At 45.9% G+C, this 22,041-nt stretch overlaps 1 protein-coding gene and 1 long non-coding RNA gene across 4 annotated transcripts in view; one reads left to right on the plus strand and one right to left on the minus strand.

The window, feature by feature from the left end:
• ABCC5 (ATP binding cassette subfamily C member 5) overlaps nucleotides 1–21,241 on the plus strand; it is an 87,471-nt gene extending 66,230 nt beyond the window's left edge. For all 3 annotated transcript variants that reach the window (XM_059163332.1, XM_059163333.1, XM_059163334.1), the window contains 7 exons: nucleotides 268–357; nucleotides 2,595–2,784; nucleotides 5,543–5,702; nucleotides 14,885–14,963; nucleotides 16,176–16,289; nucleotides 16,863–17,027; nucleotides 19,787–21,241. In XM_059163332.1, coding sequence (XP_059019315.1) covers nucleotides 268–357; nucleotides 2,595–2,784; nucleotides 5,543–5,702; nucleotides 14,885–14,963; nucleotides 16,176–16,289; nucleotides 16,863–17,027; nucleotides 19,787–19,888 — 900 coding nt within the window. In that variant the 3' untranslated portion in view covers nucleotides 19,889–21,241. The remainder of the gene's footprint in view (nucleotides 1–267; nucleotides 358–2,594; nucleotides 2,785–5,542; nucleotides 5,703–14,884; nucleotides 14,964–16,175; nucleotides 16,290–16,862; nucleotides 17,028–19,786) is intronic.
• Nucleotides 13,235–21,488, minus strand: LOC131824810 (uncharacterized). The gene is made up of 2 exons (XR_009350995.1): nucleotides 21,340–21,488; nucleotides 13,235–21,203 (listed from the first exon to the last, which is right to left on the minus strand). It is a non-coding gene; the product is annotated as an uncharacterized LOC131824810 (long non-coding RNA).
• Nucleotides 21,489–22,041: the final 553 nt, after the last annotated feature.

Genomic DNA, 22,041 nt, shown 5'->3' on the forward strand with positions numbered 1-22,041 from the left:
GAAAGCCCTCAGAGGCAGGGGGGGGGGGGGTCAGTGCCAGCAGTCCCACAATGCCACCTGCCTTCACTGAGAATTGCTGTTGATTGGGGGAAAATGGCCATTGTGTTAAACATTTTGAGAATGACTCAGTCTGTTCAACTAGCTGCTGCAGGTGCCCGGCTCGTTTGGGTATTGAGCTGTAATCCCCTAGGTGGAAGAGGTTTTCTAGCATTGGCCTGACATGTATTCATAATGAATTCCTTCCTGGATTTTGCTTTCCATTATCAGTTAACCGGGCTGTTCCAGTTCACTGTCAGACTGGCATCTGAGACAGAAGCCCGCTTCACCTCAGTGGAGAGGATCAACCACTACATCAAGGTCAGGATGCGAGAGCCTTTTACTGTGATCTTGATCCTTTGTGGGGTCCTTTTACCCTTTTGCTGCCTCAGGTGGAGGTGCAAGGAGGATGCTTGTTTTCTCACAGGCGAGGACCAGCAGTCTCTTCAGCCTGTGTGCAATGGAGAAGAGATTATCTTAAGACTTTCTAAATGTTTTTATGAATTGTGTCTAAGAATGTAGTTCATTTTCTTTATGCCCTATAAAACCATGTAGTTTTAAAAATCTTATTCTAGTTCACTTGTTCTTTTTTTTCTTTTTGAAGATTTTATTTATTCATTTGAGAGACAGAGAGCACATAAGCTGGAGGAGAGGCAGAGGGAGAAGCAGATTCCCCACTGAGCGGGAAACCCAGTGCGGGACTCCACCCCAGAACCCGGGATCATGACTTAAGCCAATGGCAGGCGCTTAACAGACTGAGCCCCCAAGGGCCCCTAGTTCACTTGTCCTTAACCAAGGATGGCTGTCGGTATCCCCCACTGAACTCTAGGTAGAGACAGACGCGGGCCTCATCTCTGGAGATTGATACCGTCAATCTGATCTGATACCATCGACCCAGGCATCTGACGTTTTGGAAGCTCCATGGCCAATTCTGAACTGCATTCCTGGTTCAGAAACCAGCTAATTTCATTGATACTGAGATGAACTGACTTTTCCCACCTTCCCTCGGTAACCCTTCGGTGCCACCTCAGGACAGCACCTTGCGGGCAGGTCATGTCCTAGCTGGGACACTGAAAGTGGTTTTCTGAAGAGAGAAGCAGAGTCACAAGTAGTTAAGGGTCTCAAGGGTAACTCAGTTCAGAGCAGTTACATATTCTGTGAACTGCCGAAAGACTTATCAGCATTTAGATTATGGTTTATGTGAGAAGAATATATCCCAATTTCCAAATAATTGACTTAGAGACATCGTTTTGAAAAACTACCCTTTCCGCTGAGAACTAGCATATCATTTAAACTGCATTTTCCAGCAGACATGCTTCCCTGAACTGTTTTGACAATGATCCTCATTAATTGTAAGACATTGCTTAAACTTACGAATTTTTCTTAGTCTCAGAAAGAATGACACATAGCTATCCATGGCAGACAGATATCTGCTAATAGCTGTTCCTTTTATTTTATTTTTATTTTATTTTATTTATTATCCATTGGCTTCTTTGCCCAATGCCCATGTCTGTAGACAGTATGTGGGTGTATCTGTGTGTATGTAGTGTTTGATTTAATATTGCTATTGGTGAGAGTCTCTTGCTAAAGAGGTCAGGGTGATGGTCAGCTGTAGCAGAGGGGACCCTGCACAAACCAATCACATTTCTGAGGACTGGCTCTCACCGCCAGTGCCCAACCTGGATGCCTCTGCCAACATGAAGCCCTTCCAGTTTGGAGTTCATGACGTCAGTCTCCACCCACCCTCCTGCCCTGTCCCACACCCCCACCCCTTCCAGAGCGCCACCACCAGTGGCTTTCACTGCCCTAGGAAGCTGTAAGGTCCCGTGATTAGTTGCCAGAGAATTTTCAAACATTGCAAGATGGGACTGTTGGTAACAAAAACTACCCAAGCAGTCACATTGAACACAACATTTTAAAAGCTAAATGGATTTCCACGATTCTCTAATCTGGTCCCCATGACTTACAGATGAGAAACTAAGACCTAGAGTGAAGAAGTGATCTGTCCAGAGAACACACAGTGATTGGTGGCAGACTGGGCTTTGAGCCCATGTCTCCTGGGGTGACTGACATGTCAGAATGCCAGGATCTGATGAAATGTTCAGTAATTAGTAGTTTCCTTCCTTTGGGTTTTGGGTTTAGGCCATTGGCTTTCAAATGGTGGAATCTTGTCTCAAGTAGAGTATTCTGAAAGAATTCCAATAAAAAGCGGTCTGTTTGAGGAGCTGTGGAAGGCCTCATGCCACACCCTTGGCCTCCAAGACCATAGTTTTGTGGAGAAATTCCGTAAGACAGAAGACAGCTGGAAGGCCACTGCCCTCCCCAAGATGCTGCTTAGCTGCCACTGTAAACTGCAAAGTGTAGTTAGTCGCCATTGCACTCTGTGTGGTTTAGTGGTGATAAGCATTTACTGCCAAGGGCATCTTCCATGGGAAGGAAAGAGGGTAGTGGCTGCTTCTGTGTGGCTGCTGTGGCTGTCTGGGTGTTACTTCTCTTTGAAAGCCTTGCAGCTCCTACAGAATCTGGTCAGTCTGACCCAGCCACTTCTGTCTCCCCAGACTCTCTCTTTGGAAGCACCTGCCAGGATTAAGAACAAGGCTCCCTCCCCTGACTGGCCCCAGGAAGGAGAGGTGAGCTTTGAGAATGCAGAAATGAGGTACCAAGAAAATCTCCCTCTGGTTCTGAAGAAAGTATCCTTCACGATCAAACCCAAGGAGAAGATTGGCATCGTGGGGCGGACCGGATCAGGTAAGAGTGTGCCAAGGCCTCTGGAGAAATATTGGAACCTATCAGAGTTGAGCGTGGGGCCCATGATTTACTGTTTATTGAATATCCCTCTCATGCCTTCAAATCAGCCCCATGTTAATGAGTGATGGCTAAGGTCTCCCTGAAGCCAATTTTTTCAGTGTATTCTCAACCCTGCCTTTGTTACACTTAGTGCTATTTCTGGTCATAAAAGTATACATTCTCAATGCAAAATAATTGGAGTATATAGCGAAGGACAAAAGGGGAAAAGCACCCATAACTCCACTACCCAGAGATAGTTGCTGTTAATATTTTCTGGTGGGTATCTTGTCAGATATCTTGTATCTTTTTTAATTCTAAAAAAGAATTTTTTTTAAAATTTTATTTATTTATTTGGAAGAGAGCGACAGCACAGGCAGGGGGAGGGACAGTGGGACAGGGAGAAGCAGACTCCCTGCTGAGATCCTCCCAGACCCTGAGATAATGACCTCATCCAACAGTAGCCACCTAAACAACTGAGCCAGATGTGCTCCTTGTCAGACTTTTTCTGTCAACAAATATGTTTACAAAAATGGGGTCATTTTACACACACTGTCTCATGGCCTGCCTTTAAATCTACCAAATATTTTTCCATGTCAATTAATAGCCTGTGACATGAATTCTATGCAGCAGGATATAAAATTCCATTTTATGAGGTACCACAATTTTTATTTAACCAATCTCCAGTTGTATGGCACTGAGGTTGTCAGGTTTTCACTATTACAAGTAGTACTGCAGTGAATATCCTTATTTCTGTGAGGTCAAAACACACGAAAGATGTAAGTCGCCTGTGACATAATGCCAGTGTTGCCTTGTATTTATCGGACACTACTGTAGCTCTAAAAAGGAACCTGTGTTCTTTGAAGACAGAAATTATTTTCTTGATCTGACATCAGTTGCAAAGAAGTAGAGAATTGGCTCTCATTTTAGGCGTTCTACTTTGCACTTAAGAATCCTATTACTTCTATGCTCTTTAGATTTCTAGGGTCAGGATTTGAGTAATTCATTTCCTTCCCTCTTTCCTTCCCGAATAACATTTCAAAGACTGAGGCTTGTTTTCATTTACTGACCACTTCACCTGGTATAAGAAGTCTCTCTGGTTCACTTCTCATCAGCTTTTGGGGCTCATTGCTTCCTTGTCAAAACTCTTCTAGCATTGTTTCTTACCATTAAAAATAAAACCAAACCTCTTGTATCTTTTCTGGCCAGTTTACTTTAAAGAACCTGCTAAGAAGAGAAGAAAAAGCCATTTCCTGCTTCCTGTTTGAAGGAATTATTTCATGTCAGAACAATAAAATATCTGTAGGGTTTTTACACTGCAAGAGAATTTTTAGTCCAGGAAGGTGGCTGTTCCCAAAGCTCTTTCTTTGCTTTCTCCCTCAAATTCCCTCTACTACATTGGCTCCCAGGGGTACCCTGCTCTCCTGAAAGCTCTGACTGATGTCCCTCTCCTGTGATTCCCCTTAACACAGGTAAGACAGACTGAGCTATTCATTAAGACTTCATTAAACCAGGGGCACCTGGGTGGCCCAGTCTGTTGAGCATCTGACTCGGTTTTGGCTCATGTCATGGTCTCAGGGTCATGAGATTGAGCCCCATGTCCATGCCCAGTGCGGAGTCTGCTTGTCCTGTTGCTCCTCCCCCCTCTCATGTTCTCTCTCAAATAAATAAATAAAATCTTTTAAAAAGGGAGGGGAGTCTATAAAGCCATAAGTAGTTACAGGAGAAAAGCAGGAAAAAATAGAGTAGTTATTTAAATAGCCTGACTTACAAAATCTAAACTCTAACCCTAACAAGCTTTTTCAGAGGCTTTTAGACCCTTACCCTAACGTGGCCATAGTCAAGGACATCACTACAAGGATTTCATGGCCTCTCTTACTAGCGTATCCATCAGTGCGAAGGTAGTCCAGATTCAGAGAACTATTAAATCTTCCAGCCCGGCTAGCATCTTTTGTTAAAGTGGAACAACTTGATTTTTTTTTTTTTACAGTATCGTGATTCCTTTTTTTTTTTTTTTAAGATTTTATTTATTAGAGAAAGCATGAGCATGGGGAGAGGGGCAGAGGGAGAAGCAGACTCCCTGCCAAGCAGGGAGCCCAAAGCAGGGCTCCATCCCAGGACCCAGGATCAGGACCCAAGCTGAAGGCAGACACTCAACAAACTGGACCACCCACACGCCCCTCAGACCCACTTTCCTATACAGTTCTTATCATGACAGAGTCAACTACAACACATATTTACTCCTTCCCTGTGTGCTTATGCAAGAACGGTAGGAGGTCTTGTTTTGCTTCTCTCTCACCTACGGTAAGGGGACAGGAGAGAGAGAAAACATCTTATCCTCCCGTTTGCTCCTAGCTGCTGGTTCTAAGAACTCTTTTCTCCTCACTTTGCCTGAGATGTGTGAAAGCCTGTGTACCCACTTGCAGGGTGAAAAGCAGGCGTTGTTCTAATTTACTCTCGTGAAAGTGTGGTAGCACCTCAGACTCCTCAGGCCGAAGCTGTGTGATTTAAATGTATATATTTGTATATACAGTGTATTTTTTTTTCTGTTTCTAGCTATCACTTTCTGCATCATCCTAGTTAATCAGATGAAATAATAATTGAATAGAACTAGAAAAATGGATGCTTTTGCTCGGGGTGGTGGTGGAGGTTTGAAACCAATTTCTTTTTTCACTAAATTTGCTCATTGAGCTACTTTTCTGCATGTCTTTTGACTCCTCAGGGAAATCCTCTCTGGGAATGGCCCTCTTCCGTCTGGTGGAGTTATCTGGAGGCTGCATCAAGATCGATGGCGTGAGAATCAGTGATATTGGCCTTGCTGACCTCCGAAGCAAGCTGTCCATTATTCCTCAAGAGCCAGTGCTGTTCAGTGGCACCGTCAGGTGAGGACCCGAGCACCCGTGGGCTCCGCTCTGCATTTTGAAGCCAGGTGGGCACAGGAGAGCGTCCATGTAGGACTGAGATCAAGGGACCTCTAGGCTAGGAATCTTCCCACCACCGTGTACTTCTCCCTGCAGAAGGAAGGGGCAGCTCCACCAAACAGGGGCTGAGGGCCCTGCCACATGTGGTGAAGAAGTCAGAGAGATCTGGGCTCAGATCTCTGCTCTGTGACTTCAGACAAGTCATCTGACCGAACCTAAGCTCACTCCTTCATCTGTAAAATGGGGACACTACTAAGGGATGTCATTGTGGAGAATGAAGAAGTTCCACAAATTATGCAGTCATCACCAACCCTGGCACGTGGTGACAGTGAACAGTAGCATCTCCTCAGCCTCATCCCATCACCCTTTATATTCTTTCCCACTCCGTATTGTCATCTGTCCTACATGTGCTCCAACTTACAGTTCTCATGGCGGTTTTCAGGCATTGTTACCGCTCATGGGTTTCTGTGTTACAGTATCTTGCCCCACCTTTGATTCTGATTCTGGAATGATGCCTCTCTCTCTCTCTCTCTCTCTCTCTGAAATCTGCCAGGGTGCCTAAGATAAAATTCCTCCTTTTTAAAATTATTTTTATTAACATATAATGTATTTTTGCCCCAGGGGTACAGGTCTGTGAATTGTCAGGCTTACACATTTCACAGCACTCACCATAACACATACTCTCCCCAATGTCCATAACCCAGCCACCGTCTCCACATACACCCCTTTGTCCCCCAGCAACCCTCAGTTTGTTTTGTGAGATTAAGAGTCTCTTATGGTTTGTCTCCCTCCTATCCCATCTTGTTTTTTTAAGATTTAGTTTATTTATTCGAGAGAGAAAGTGCATGAGCCAGGGGGAAGAACTGAGGGAGAGGGAGAAGCAGACTCCCCACTGGGGCTTGATCCCAGGACTCTGGGATCATGACCTGAGCTGAAGACAGACGCTTAACAGCTGAGCCACCCAGGCGCTCCTAAGATTCTTCCTCTTGACCTGTTAAAAGACATATATTTAATCCCATTGACTTTCCCTATACCTTATCCTACCCTCACCCTTAGTTTTAAGCTTTTGCCTCCTTGAAACAGTGGGTTTCTATAATTCCTGTACATGTCTATTCAAGTTGCTTATCTTTTGAACTAAAAATACCTTTAACTATATAGCTGACCTAGATTGGGCTTCTATTTTTTTTAATTAAATTAAATTTCTTTAATTTTTAGCAGTCTTCAGAAAAATTGGTACCAACTTAATTTCGAGTAACCATGGACTTATCTTTAAAATTAGGTCCCCTCCCCTTCTTTGGAAATAGCACCTGAACTCATGATTCAAGGAGGTTTGGTAGACAGAGTGAATTCTCACCAACCCAATTGTAGGGTCCACACACTTGGGTGTATTATTTTGGCATTTTCTCTAAACACTAATGAATTTGAGCAGCATAAATTGGATCTGTTGATGATGCTCAGTCATTCTCTTTGGGTCCTGAGATAACAAGGTCAAACAGATGTCAGAAGAGAATTAGAATTTATTGAAGACTCAGGTTTAAAATTAAGAAGTCAAGAGGTGTTGCCAAATCTGCTCTTCTCTCCTGTAAATTCCCATTTCTAGATGCCACAAGAATGTCTTTGAGAATTTAACTGGCCTTATAATTTCTGGCTCAGGACAAAAAAACCATTTTCTATTTATCATTTGGAAAAGAATTAAGAAAAGCAATGTATTGAACTTGACTTTCTTAAATACATTGCCACCAAGAAGCCTTACTTTTCGTTTGTAAATTTCACAGCTCTTCGTTTGGGGCTGTGAATCAGGGGCTTCTAGAGTGAATGGTTAAGTGCTTGTTTGGGCAGCGTGTATACGAGAATTGACGGTTAAGAACTGACCTGCTGGCGTGTGCAACCGCAGTTCGTAGAAAGTCAGGGAAGTGCAGCTTCCCTGGGAGTCGGAGCCATTTGTTACCAGCTCTAGAGACATGACGCTGCTTGATGGACAAGTTTACAGTTGGTATGCTGCTGCCCAGGGTTTTTAGTTACTGAGCTCAGAGTGCTATTTGGGCAGTCAACTGTACAAATTTAGGAAATCATACCAGTTTTATGTTCTGCCAGCTGTAATTTTGTCTTTTTAAGTCAGGAGTAGAGCCTGAGGACAAATTAAATCCCAGACCTACCGTCTTTTTCCCTTTATCCTCTCAGGTCTCATAAAAATCCCAAAGAACATTCAGCTTTTGGTGCTCTTTTGCTTTTCTTAGAAAATTAGAAAGGCTATAAACAGTTTCACAAGGCAAGGGCAGTATAGATCGGCTATTTCTCAGAGGTCTCTCGGAGACCCTGAACATGGAAACTGTCTTTATTGCCATTAGCCAGCAGTAAGGGTGGACGCACCTCCTTGAGATATCAACATGCAGTTAAAACATAAGGAACTCTCAAGGCGACTGTGTCACACAGTCAGTTGAACCTCTGACTCTTGGTTTCTGCTCAGGTTGTGATCTCAAGGTCATGGGATCGAGTCCTGCATCAGGCTCTGAGCTCAGTGCAGAGTCTGCTTGGGATTCTCTCTCCCTCTGCTGCCCCTCCCACTTATTCTCTCTTTCTCAAAGAAATAAATCTTTAAAAAGAAAAAAACATAAGGATCTCTCAAAGTGAAAGCAAGGTAAAACCAAAATCAAATAAAACTTAAGGTAATGAGATTAAAATGTCTGATTTGTTATCATACAAATATAATCTGAATCACAGGCCAGATCATTTGGGGCCATACTGCTCCCTAGACCAGCTGGACTCTCAGTCCATTTCAGTAGCTTCATCCAGCCCTCCCTTATCCAGCTAGTCCGTTTCTTGTGCCTTTTGCCCTTTTGCCCTCTAAGACAACAGGTTTATTCTTATCCTGATCCTAAACATTCTTTTTAATATATATGTTTTTATTTTTTTAATTAGCATATAATGTATTATTTGTTTCAGGGGTACAGGTCTGTCATTCATCAGTCTTACACAATTCATAGCGCTCACCACAATACATACACTCCCTTGTATCCATCACCCAGCCACCCCGTCCCACCCCACTCCATTCCAGCAAGCCTCGGTTTGTTTCCTGAGATTAAGAGTCTCTTAAGGTTTATCTCTGTCTCTGGTTTTGTCCCATTTCACTTTTTCCTCTCCTCCCCTATGATCCTCTGCTTTGTTTCTTAAATTCCACATAGCAGTGAGATCATATGATAATTGTCTTTCTCTGATTAACTTACTTTCGCTATCTAGTTCCATCCACATTGTTGCAAATGGCAAGATTTCATTTTTTGATGGTTGCATAATACTCCGTTGTAGATATATACCACATCTTCGTTATCTGTTCATCCGTTGGTGGACATCTGGCCTCTTTCCATAGTTTGGCCTGTGTGGTTAACCCTAAACATTTTCGCTGACCTTGCTCTTTCATGGCCTTGGCAGTACCTTCCTTTCCCTTCCCCAGAGGACCCTGTGCTTTCTGAGATTCCTCTCCTCTGCCCAAACCAGCCCCTGCTGGAGTCATTCCATCCTTGGGGACAGTTTAAGTCTCACCTTGGCTGGTGGTTAATCTGCCTCTCAGGAAGACTAGTCGTTCTCAGCTGTCACTCTGTCCGTGAGTCTCAGTCTGCGTATAGAGACCGGGCATCTTCTCATCACCCGGAGCATCTCTGCTTGGTGGCCATTCATTACAAGAAGCAGTGTTCTCATTTCTTCCTAGTCACACGCCCTCACTCCCTTTCCATCTGCCCATTACTTTTTTTTTTTTTTTTTTTAAACTTTTGAGGAATATTTCTGTTCCCAAGTCAAAATCACAGCAAAAATTACTGAGCACAACTGACCCATTCTACTTTGGTTCATTCTGGGTCCAGACCCCTTCAGACAGAAGCAGTTAGCCCTCTAGAGGGAATGGAAGCTGTTCTAACTTTGAAGCAGCTGATTCCTTAGAATCTCTAGGTCTCACCGTTGTCTCTGAATTACTCTCTTGTTGAAGGAGGCCTCCTTTCCTCATTCTTCCTCTTTCTTTCTCTCTCTTTTCCTTCCTCCTTTTCTTTTCTTTTCTTTTTTTTTTTTTTTTTTAATATATAGTCTTTTTTTCTGTGGAACTTGGAATTTCCCAAAAGCTTTTTCGTCTCAATATCAGAAAGTAATGTGAAGTCTAGAATAACTAATCAAGAACACTAGGTTTTATCCAACATTTGCTAAGCCATTCTGGGCAAGGCAGATGGGAAATCTTTATCTTCTTCTCGTTTTGCTATGAGCCTAAATTGACTCTCAAAAAAATTATCTTTAAAAAACAAGGGAAGGGGTGCCGAGGTGTCTCAGTCATTAAGCATCTGCCTTTGGCTCAGGTTATGGTCCCAGGGCCCTGGGATCGAGACCTGCTCCCTGCTCCCTGCTCAGTGGGAGCCTGCTTCTCCCTCTCCCACTCCCCCTTGTGTTCCCTCTCTTGCTGTCTCTCTGTCAAATAAATAAAATAAAATCTTTAAAAACAAAAAAACAAGGGGAAAGGTCAATCTGTGCCAGACAGCATTGTTCTAAAGAGCAACAATAACGGAAGTCGTTGAGCTTATTGAGAACTTAGTATGTGGCAGATGTTGTTGTAATCATTTTAATTGTACCTCCCAAGAAGGAGGTACTGTTATTGTGCCGATTTTATAGAGGAAGAAAGCAAAACCCTGAGAGGTGAGATACTTTGCCCAGAGATAGGCATTTGAACCCTGGCTGTGGGTGCTGTCATATACCTGAGAGCGTGTCCTCCGTCACCTCCTGGAGTTCTCACAGTACCCACTCTCCACCACAACCTTGGAAGGTACTCCGTCTTTCCAACAACCAGAGCGAAGCCTACTTCCCTGGGGGCCTTGACTTTTATTTTACCTTTTTTTTTTTTTTTTTTTTTTTTTTAAATAAAAAAATGGTCATGGGGCCATGACCTGAGCCAAAGGCAGACACCTAATGACTGAGCCACCCAGGCGCCCCGGGGGCCTTGACGTTTGTTACTTTTCTTTTTCCTGCATCTTCAAAATCTCCTCGTCTGCTTCTAGATTCGCATAGTCCTCCCTTCTCTTTAAAAAAAAAAAAAAGTCACACACTCTCTGCTGCTCTCTTGAGTCCCTCTCATTTACTCTCCTCCCCGCGGTGTCTCTTTTCCCACCTCTAGCCTTTTTCTACCTCTTTTTACACTTAACAACTAAAGGCCAAACCCAGTCCGTATTTCTGAATAACTACTTTGAGTTCTCCTTTAGCTCCCCTTAGCAGGAAGTCTGTGGGTCCTGGGTGCCCAGCGGAGGCCCCGAGCTGCTCAGGACGCTCCCATCGGGTTGGTGGGACGGTGTGGTGCAGTAGTGTCTTCCCACTGGTCAGGGAGTCACTCCTGTATCCTCTCATGCTCCCGGAGAGATTCTCGCCCCCTTTTAGCCACGGCCAAAAGGCAAGCTGAGAATACTGCTAAAAAGAAAATAGGAAGGACCAAAGATGAAAATGCACTTCTGGTGACATTAGGACCCCAGGAGTTCTGACCACTAAAAATACGTGCCTTCCTGTTCAGATGACTTCTTTCTCTCTCCATCCACCCAGCCAAAACTTCTGATGTTGTGAATGCATAGCTTTGCTTTCACTTCTGTTTGTGGATCAGACTCAGAGCCATCTGGCTTCTCTAATGAGCGTGTGTTTTCTTCTGTTCCTGACTGAGCTCCCTGTTGAGATCGGTCTGGTGTGCCTTAATGTGTATGTATACCACCTCCTGGTGTGTGTAAATATTCCTTATATATCTGGAACCCATAGCCTGGTTTTTCGAGGCTCCTTCCTCTGGTGGGATGGGCCTAGGAGCGCTGAATGTCAGGCCTGCCCCCGTGTCTGCTGAGTCTTCCCGCAGAGGACCTGATGGGTGGGCTTCCCAGTGAGCAGGCTCCACACCTCCGTGCTGCTGTGTCTGAGAAGAGGATTGTGGTGGGCTTCCTGGCTGTATTCGGTCCTAGGGAAGTCACAGCAGAGGTGCAAACTAGATGGCTTAAAACAACAGGAACTTCTTCTCTCACAGTTCCGGAGGCTAGATGCGGGCAATCCAGGTGTCAGCAGGGTCGTGCTCCTCTGAGACGTGGAGGGGAGAATCCTTCCCTTGCCTCTTCCGCCTGCTGGTGACCTGCCAGTGATCTTCAGTGCTCCTTGGCTTATAGGCACATCTGTCCAATCTCTGCCTCCATTGTCCCATAGTCCTCTCCCTTTATGTCTCTGCCTTCTCGTGACCCTCTCTTATAAGGACACCAGTCATAATGGAGAAAGGACCCACTCTACTCCACTACTCCAGAATGACCTCATTTTAACAGTGACCCGGGAACTGGGTCAAAGAACCGGGAGTTCTGTGTTAGGAGGATGGCAAAATGAAGAACTGGACTGGGCAGGGGTGCATGGGTAGCTCAGTCGGTTAAGCATCTGCCGTTGGCTCAGGTCGTGATCCCAGGGTCCTGGGATAGAGCTCTGCGCTGGGCTCCCTGCTCAGCAGGGAATCTGCTTCTCCCTCTCTCTCTGACCCTCCCACTCATGCTTTCTCTCTCTGTCACTTGTTCTCTCTCTCTGAATAAGTAAGTAAAATCTTATAAACAAAAACAGAACAGTAAATGCTGATCTTGACAACCCAGATTTTTGTGCGGACTCTGGAGTGTTAGAGAGGCAGGAAGGGTCAGGGACTTCCAGTGTCATTAGAAACAGGTGCTGTTCTCCTTAAACTTAGCCCATGGTCTGCCATTTCACAGTTTAGATTATCAGCAAATTGGCTCACCTTCTTGATTAAGAGATGCATCTATGGAGATACCAGATATTAGATGGTATGCCAATAGAAGATCAGTCTTCCCCATCTAGACTTTGCACAGATAGGACTTTATCAGAACTCTTTTTGAGGGATGCCTGGGTGGCTCAGTTGGTTAGGCGGCTGCCTTCGGCTCGGGTCATGATCCTGGTGTCCTGGGATCGGGTCCCACGTCGGGCTCCTTGCTCAGCAGGAAGCCTGCTTCTCCCTCTGCCTCTGCCTGCCACTCTGTCTGCCTGTGCTCACTCTCTCTGACAAAAAACAAACAAACAAACAAACAAACAAACAAAAAGAACACGAACTCTTTTTGAGCCTGGTATTCAGGATCCTGGGATTATTGTGTCTACTTGGAAAATACACTGAATATAAATCAGAAAACCACCAAGCACTGGACCAGGCGGCTAATGTGTCTGTATATACCTTGTCCATTTAACAGCTGCCACTGTGTGAATGTTTGCTGTAGGTACTGTCTCTAATGTCTACAGCAGCCTAATGAGTCATGTCACTATATCCCCATTTTATAGAGGAGGAGACTGAGGAATGGTTTATCCAAGGTCATGCAGACGAGTAGAACCAGAATGGGAATTTGAGCCTAGTCTGCTTGGATCGACCGGGGCACGTACTCCCTCCACCAACACTGTTCTTTGCCTCTGTTGAGACAGAAAATGCTTAAATTGTCATTTAAGCCTCTTATCAGGAAGTCAAGTAAGGCTCTATGTTCTTTTATTCTGACAACAAATATTAGACAGTGTGCATGGGATTCAACAGCAAAGAAGATCCAGACAAGGACCCTGAAGCAATGGGGGCAGAGACAAACAGACAGAGTGACAAGTGCCATAAAGAGGGTGGGCATGAGGACACCTAAGTCAGGCTTGAAGAGTCAGGAGATGCTTTCTGCATCTAATTTGTGACCTGAAGGACAAGAAGGAATCCTGGCCAAAGAGTAACAGCATGCCAATAATGACATCATCGTAATCATAGCTCCCACGTGCACAATGCTAACTATGCAGCGGGGGCCACTCTGAATTCTTTCTACACGTGAAATGCAGCCATCCCGACCTTTGGAGGAGGTGCTTTTGGATCTTTGTCTCACACGTGAGGGCACGGAGGCATAGAGAAGTTAGGCTAACGTCATCGGGGCCACACGGTCGCCGTAGATAGGAGCTGTGTAGGAATCAGCAAGTCTGGCCCCAGAGCCCTTGCTTTTGCCAGAGTCTCTCAATCCAAAGGGTGAGGAGAGGTACACATATTCCATGTGCAAAGGGCAAGAGGCACAAGAGAGCAGAGCCAGTTAGAGTCTCCTGGGAGAGTCCAGAGAGGGCCCAAAGGGATGAGTGGGGCAGGTGCCCACCGGGGCTCGGTGGAGTTCTGGGATAACGTCCTGCTTGCATTTACATGCCTGGAGTTAGTAACCCCAGACACGGAGACAAATGAGACGTGGAGCTCAAGTTCTCCTGAAGACTTTCCTGTTTCCCATACATGCAGACCAAGTTCATGAGCAAAGCAGATTATACCTAATACCTTTCAGGTCACTAGCCCTGTAAATGTCATGTTTAGACAGAGACAAGATGCCCCAAAAGGAATGTCACCTCCCAGTTTCCACCAGTTACCCGTTCCTCCACCATTTCTCCACCTTCTTCCTCCATGACAAAGAGCTGTTTCCCCCATCTTCACGTTTCCAGAAATGTCGAGTCCTGTTCTTTCAGTACCATCCTCGATGTTCTTGAGATAGCTACTGTGGGTACAGTGAGCAAGAATGGTACCCAAACTGGTTTTCTGCACCAGTAAATGCTTTCCCCTAAGTTGCTCTTCAGGCCCTCCTTTCTCCTCCGCTGGACTGGCTGCTCCTCCTGGTCCTCCAGCCACCCTCGAGTGCCTGCTCTGACAGGCTCTCACCCTAGTGAGTCAGGAAGAAAGAGGCTTTTTTTCTAAAATTGTACACACAGAGAGGTGTATTTCAACCTGTATATGCCACAATGCTAACAGTGTTTGCTGCTGAGGGTCTGATTAGAGGTGATGAAAACATTGGTTTGGGTTTTATGTTTCAGTATCTGTATTTGTTAATTTTTCTGATCTGATCTGCAATATTTACATAATGAAAGTAGTACATGTTAAAAGAAATAAAGTTTTATAAAGACGACGGAGCGGCCCAGCCTGTTCTCAGATACAGGGACAGCGAGGCAGGAGTATTTGTCACTGCTGCCTAAGGCTGGTTAGGGAGCCAGTCGTCTGTGACCTTGAGGAGTTTCGTCCCTCCATTTCCCATGTGCGTTTAAATTTCTACCACAGACCGCCTTTGCAGTATGGTCACCTACATGCTGAATCACTGGGAAATTCCTCCCGTGCTTCTCTCTAGGTCAAATTTGGATCCCTTCAACCAGTACACTGAAGACCAGATCTGGGATGCCCTAGAAAGGACACACATGAAAGAATGTGTAAGTAGGGGTGCCTGGGTGGCTCAGTGGGTTAAAGCCTCTGCCTTCGGCTCGGGTCATGATCCCAGGGTCCTGGGATCGAGCCCCGCATCGGGCTCTTTGCTCAGTGGGGAGCCTGCTTCCTCCTCTCTCTCTGCCTGCCTCTCTGCCTCCTTGTGATTTCTGCCTGTCAAATAAATAAATAAACCTTAAAAAAAAAAAAAAATGTGTGAGTAAAGCCCCAAGGGACCGCTTCACTGGTATTTAAAGGTTGGAACCATAACAGTCCCGAGGTCACTCCCCAGCCTTCCCTGGCTGCCTCTGTCCAGCCTGGTCTGGCCCTTTATTTCCAGGCTGTCTGTGTGGGATCACTTTAGATAAGGCTTCCCAGGCATTTCAGAAAGGGCTTAAAAGTTGGTATCTCTCAACCGTGGTCATATTGTGCTTTTGCTGCCCATTGATTAACCAAGGTATTAATGACAAACACTCAGAATAATATAATGCTTTTATATTCATTTCTGTTTTATTCATCATAACGGTATAACATGCTTTTGCAGCATCTAGATATGTATCATGTCTGCAGAAAGCATGCAGCATGTATATGAGGTCACTGACCTCTTAGGGTAACTCAGCACGCATCCTCCCAAGGCCATGATACTTCCCGCCCGGGGGGCGGGGGTAGGATCTCTCATGCCCCTGAGCTGACTTAAGCTTGAGATCCCCTGCCCTGATTCAGCTAGGTCAGTTCTGCCTTTATCACTATAATACTGGGCTTCCTCCAACCATTTCATTGGAAGGATAGGCTTAAAGCTTATTATAAAGGCAGGTTTGACAGCCATAAACTTAGAGCCTTGGAAATCAGAAAGAGTGATCTCACTTTCCCCATTTCCTAGGGGTATGACCATATTTTCAGAACCAAAGATTAGGGCCACAATCTGACAGGATTTGGGGATTTGAAAATACTGGAATTTTAAGAACTTTGAACAGTATAAGGCTAACAGAATAGTATACTTGAAACAGGGACTGTCCTGGAAAATGAGGGTCTTAATACACGTGATCATCACCCCTATACCTTCTTTCTAGGTGAGCCGGGTTCTTGGCTAATCATTGTTGCATCTGTTTCAGAATAGCTTATTTTTGCCACTGGACTTTGGACAAAATTTAGTTCAGTTTTTTTCCTCCCTAAATTTACCCTTTTTTGACTCTTCACATCTCTACTTCCTTTCTCCCTAGATTGCTCAGCTACCTCTGAAACTTGAATCTGAAGTGATGGAGAATGGCGATAACTTCTCAGTGGGGGAACGGCAGCTCCTGTGCATAGCCAGAGCCTTGCTCCGTCACTGTAAGGTACGGCGGTCTGTGGAGTGGCAGGCAAGGGGAAGAACAGCCTTTCCCCGTGCCATGAGATCCAAAGGCTTTCCTGGCCCCAGAGATGTTTCTAAATTCACCTTGACATCATCTGGGTATACAGGAGTTTTTGAGCTTTCAGACTTCCCCAGGTCTTTCAATTCCAAGGGTGACTTTTGTTTCTCGCCAGTGAGTGGTCGTAGTACTATTGGAAACCATAGACCTACAGATCTCCAGGCCATCAAATCCAGTCCCCTTATTTTGTAACTGGAAAAGGAAGATCCAGAAAGATTTCTGTTCATGCTCAGGATCACAGAGCAAGTGGGGGCAAGCGTTTTATTAGATCAGTGTTACATGCTTATCCTTTTGTGTGTGGAAAGGAAGGCAGACACGTGGGTTTAAAGTTGTATCTGTTCTAAGCAAGATGGTCATTTTACATAGGCCTGTACCTACTGAGGAAAAACAGAGTATGGTGTAAAACTTAAATAATGAAATACATTTTAGTGAAATGTAGATTGAGAAGAATGCTTAGGAAATTGGTTGGATCTCTCTTTCTCCTCTCTTTTGTGGCAGATTCTGATTCTTGATGAAGCCACAGCCGCCATGGACACGGAGACAGACTTACTAATCCAAGAGACCATCCGAGAAGCGTTTGCTGACTGCACCATGCTGACCATTGCCCATCGCCTACATACAGTCCTCGGCTCTGATAGGATTATGGTGCTGGCCCAGGGACAGGTACTGAGCCCCTGAGGGACCATAATGTGGCATGTGGCCTTGTCTGGGGGAAACTGGCCCCTGGCAGGATTGGGCTGATTGGCACCTTCTTCTCTGCGCTTGTTAGCTTTCAGATAAGCAGCCTTAGTAACTCTAATCTGGCTGCCAGTGGGAGTGATACAGTCCTCCCGAGCCAGAGATCAAGTAGGGGCACTCTTAACTGGTTCTTACTTTGCTTTGGGACCTGCTTTTTTCTTGCCTGTAAAAATGAGACTTTGACCTAGGTCAGAGAGCCCGTGTGCTTACTAATGAACTCACATACACAGGAATTGCCCAAGGTGTACTGAGTCCAGCCACCTTGAGTTGGCTTTTCACAATCATGTGGTGGTGCCAGACTTCTTATACTGCTGTTCCAAGCTTTCCCACAGTCTGGTCCAGCCCGGCCGCCTTCCTTTGCCACTCACTTCTTGAAGGTGTCGGTGGCCGTAAACAGTCTTGCATTGGGGCACCTGGGTGGCTCAGTCGTTAAGCGTCTGCCTTTGGCTCAGGTCATGATCCCAGGGTCCTGGGATCAAACCCCGCATTGGGCTCCCTGCTGGGCGGGAAGCCTGCTTCTCCCTCTCCCACTCCCCCTGTTTGCTCACCCTCTCTTATCGTCTCTGTCAAACAAACAAACAAAAAACTTGCATCCCCTAAACTGGCTTTCCTCCGTGTCTTTCCTCACTCAGTCCCATGTACCTCCAGTGCCTTTTCCTCTTGTTCCCTCTGCTACATCCCCATATCTGTCTGCTTGCAGCCTGCCTATCCCTCTGAAAGGCACAGTTCCCACAGCCTGACACTCTCTGCCACCTGAAACTTTGTGTACCTGTCGTGTAGCTCCTCTGCCTCCTTTGAGGGTCACTGGCTAATGCCCTCTCTCCCCTATTAGACTGTAAACTCTGTAAGGGCAGGGGTCATGCCTTATTTGTCTCTGGGTCCCTGGCAGGGCCCCATGCGACATTCTTTGCACATGGTAGATGTTAAGTATGTCACTTATGATGTTAAGTAAATTTATGTTGGACAGATAGCTCCTTTGTGTGCGCCTGGGATGGCAGGAAATTAGTGGTTTGGCAGAAACAACAAGCCATTTGCAGTGTGTGATTTGTCTTGTGTGATTAATAATAAGGCCCCTATAATAGCCACTTCCATTGAATGCTTGCTGCATCCGGCACTGCGCTAAGGGCTGTACGTACAGCCTCCCAATGCATAGTCATCACCGCCACACAACAAAGATGCAGATGTGTCAGCCCTGCCTTCCAGAAGAGAACATGGGCTCAGGGAACTGAACCTATCTCTAGTCCACAGGAAGGGAGAGAGCAGGAACTGAGCTAGGCCGGCGACACCAAAGCCAGTGCTTTACACAGCCCAACCGCCTCGTCCCTCTGTCTGTGGAGAAGTCCTGAGGAAAACAGTTACTACAACAGATGGAGTCTGGGCCTCAGAGCTGAGTTTGAGAAAACATAGGAGTTCACGGTTTTTCTCCTCATCTTGAAATTATGTGAACACTGGCAGGTGTTGCTACTATCTTTGCATTATCCTAAATGTTTACTGAAATTCTAGTTCACACTCGGTACAGGCAGCTACTACTCTGTACGTAGGTATTAAGTAGAATGTATAAAGCGGAGGAGGCCAAGAACACTGTCCGGGAAATTCTTTCTTAAAGACACACATCTAGACCACTCTGTTTCTATGAGTGGCTTAGTGTTTTGGAATGGGGATTGATTGGCTCTCTGTGAGGAACTCTATCCGTCCCTTCATTTTTGTTTCTTGTGAAGTAAAATTTCCTTATCATCGGAGGACAGCCCGAAAAACATGAAAAAAGCATAAAGGCAAAAATAAAATGAGCCCTTTCCCTCACCGGGGACATCCGTTTGCCCCTGCCAGCCTGTTTCATGCATATCTAAGCACAGACTCTAATGGATAGGATGTGCTCTGCGGCAGACACGCAGTAGCAGAACGGAAGAGGCTTGGACAGCAAGAGACCGTCAGCCCACGGCAGGAGGCCAAATGGTTGGTTCTTCAGCAGCTCAGCACGGTCAGGGTCTGCATCAGCCTCCAGCCAGTACCTACCTCCCCTCCCCCTCCAGGGCGAGGCTGTCTACGTAGCACCCGCTGTCATAGCCTCAGGTAGCCAGGCCTGGGGAAGCGAACTTTGCCCTCTGCCTATATCTACCGGGCAGAGCAGCCTTTCCTAGAAGCGCCCAGAGACTTCTCCTCGGTCAAGGCTGTGCCCCAGGCCTTGGCCCTGTAGCAAGAAAGGCTGGGAAAGTGAGTAGGTGACATTTTCTGCCTCTTTTATGGAAGCCGGGCTATACCAACATATTGTTCCATTTTTTGCTGCAATAGGATTTTTGTGGCTGCACAGATGTCCATCAAAGGAGTGGATAAGTGACTGACTAGATCTCTTACTTTTTTTATTCTGCCAGCTGGATATTCGGAGCTGTTCTTTTTCCGTCTATAGGTTAGGATCAGTTTGTACAAGATGACATTGCCTACTATGTCCTTGACTTGCACTGCAATTTTTTTTCTCTCTGAGATTTATGTGAGGTGAGGGAGGTCCCTAACCTGTCCTTCATATTGTGGTTAGCAGAAAGAAAAAACCAAAAGTGGAACCCACTGGGGCATGGCAGAACTTCATGGAATTGTCACTGTGATTCTGTCCCCAGGGGGCTTTGGGGTTTACCTCCTTCTTGGCTGTGGTTCTTGCGTGACCCCAAGTGATGTGTCTCCTTCCTTTGCAGGTGGTGGAGTTCGACACCCCATCAGTCCTTCTGTCCAATGACAGCTCCCGGTTCTATGCCATGTTTGCCGCTGTGGAGAACAAGGTTGCTGTCAAGGGCTAACTTCTCCCTGCCGCCGTCTCTTTTCCTTGGAGCATTGCCATTCCCTGCCTTGGGCGGGCCCCTCATCGCGTCCTCCTGCCGAAACCTTGCCTTTCCCAGTTTTATCTTTCGCACAGCAGTTCAGGATTGGCTTGTGTGTTTCAATTTTAGGGAGAGTCCTATTTTGATTATTGTATTTATTCCATATTCATGTAAACAAAATTTAGTTTTTGTTCTTAATTGCACTCTAAAGGGTTCAGGGAACCGTTATTATAAATGTATCAGAGGCCTATAATGAAGCTTTATACGTGTAGCTATATCTATATATAATTCTGTACATAGCCTATATTTACAGTGAAAATGTAAGCTGTTTATTTTATATTAAAATAAGCACTGTCCTGATAACAGTGCAAATTCCTTTCTATCATTTTTGTACAGTTTGCTGTACTAGAGACCTGATTTTGCTATTAGATTGTAGGAAGGGTAGCATTCTGTTCTTCAGCTGGTGGTTTCACGGTGCCGGGTTCTCTGGGCGTCCAAAAGGAAGAGGTGTGGCGATAGTGGGCCCTCCGGTGGTCCCCTTGCGCCTCCTCACAGCCACACCCGGTGGGGAGGGGCGGTGGACAGGGCTGCGGGAGGCCACGCAGAGCGCCGTGAATTCTCAGGGCTCCTGCTTTCTGTCCTGTTGTCATTCACTGTTTCAGTCAGGAGAGCAGTGGGGCAGAGCCCCAGCCCCCTTTTCACTCCCTCCGTCAGGAATGAGAATCACAGAACATTCCTTGGACAGGGGGAGTCTCTTTCCTGCCTTCCTCTTTTTGCTGTTGTTTCTTAACCAGAATCAAGTCTGTTCACAGAGTGTCCCACTGCCTCAGGTTCCCAAATGCTGGCCACTGCACAGAGCTCTCCAGCTCCCACACCTGCTGGCTCCAAAGCCCCGGGCCGGCTGCTGCTTTCGTCAGTGGTACTTTGTCATTTGCCTGGTCCCACGCCTCCACAGTTCAGTGACAGGGTTCAGGAGTTTGTGGGTCTGTTCTCTCTCACTGCAGTCGTCACACAGTCTGTCTCTCTCCAAAGTCTGCGACTTTAAGCAGCTCTTGCTAATCAGTGTCTCACACTGGTGTAGAAGTTTTTTGTACTGTAAAGAGACCTACCTCAGGTTGCTGATCGCTGTGTGGTTCCGCGTGTTCCCGCAAACCCCCTTCGTGCTGTGGGACCAGTAGCTCAGGTGGGTGTGGTCGCTGCTGTCATCAACCGATTGGTCAGCGTTGCATGTCGTGACCAACTAGACATTCTGTCGCCTTAGCATGTTTGCTGAACACCTCGTGGAAGCAAAAATCTGAAAAAGTGAATAAAATTATTTTGGATTTTGTAAAACTCTTGGTGTATAAAACTTTTCTGGGAAGGGAGCAAGATGTCTGTGAATGGTTTGAGGTACAAGAGCCTGGGCTCTGGATATGCAATGATGGGGTTACCTGCTGGAAAGTCCAGTGACAGAGCTGGTTGCAGAACCCGCCGGATGTGGGCCCAGCGTGGCTGGAATCCTCACAGTGGGCTTTAGTGTCTTAAGCCTGTGTTTCCTGGGCTCGGTCTCCAGACAGAGCTCCTGTGCTGCGGCTAAGAGGCGGGGTTGGGAAGGGTGAACCGCTGGAAGGAGGTGGGCCCTTGTGGTGAAATAGAATTCAGATGAGCAGTTTGTTGAGAATTCTCAGCAATTCAAACAATGCAATTGCCCTTTCAACCAGTTCATTCAGATGAACTCATTGAGAATTAAGTACCATTCCAAAGGCACTCATTCTACAGTTTCTCAAGATACTGTGTCGAATGCAGCCAAGAAAGCTTTTAAACTATTTGTGTTACTTCTGCCAACCATCTGCCATTTGCATCTTATATCTACCCATTTTTGTAAACTACTGTCTTAAAAGTTCAGGGGGCTAACTCTGAAGTTAAAATGCAGTTTGTCCTTGTCACGTGACAAGTGGTTGGTGGGTGCGTGTGACCCATGGCTACGGTCCTGGAGGGAGCAGGAATGGAACATTCCCATCATTTCAGGCTGTTCTGTTGGACTAAGCACTAAAGTAAACAGCCCATTTTTTTGATTCCCTGGATTTACCTTCCAAGAAGGTAACAGGGTTCTATCTCTTGGTCTCCCTCACCTTTCTCACCCTGCTTTGCTC

Source organism: Mustela lutreola, chromosome 2 (assembly GCF_030435805.1).
Source record: "Mustela lutreola isolate mMusLut2 chromosome 2, mMusLut2.pri, whole genome shotgun sequence".
Lineage (NCBI taxonomy): Eukaryota > Metazoa > Chordata > Mammalia > Carnivora > Mustelidae > Mustela > Mustela lutreola.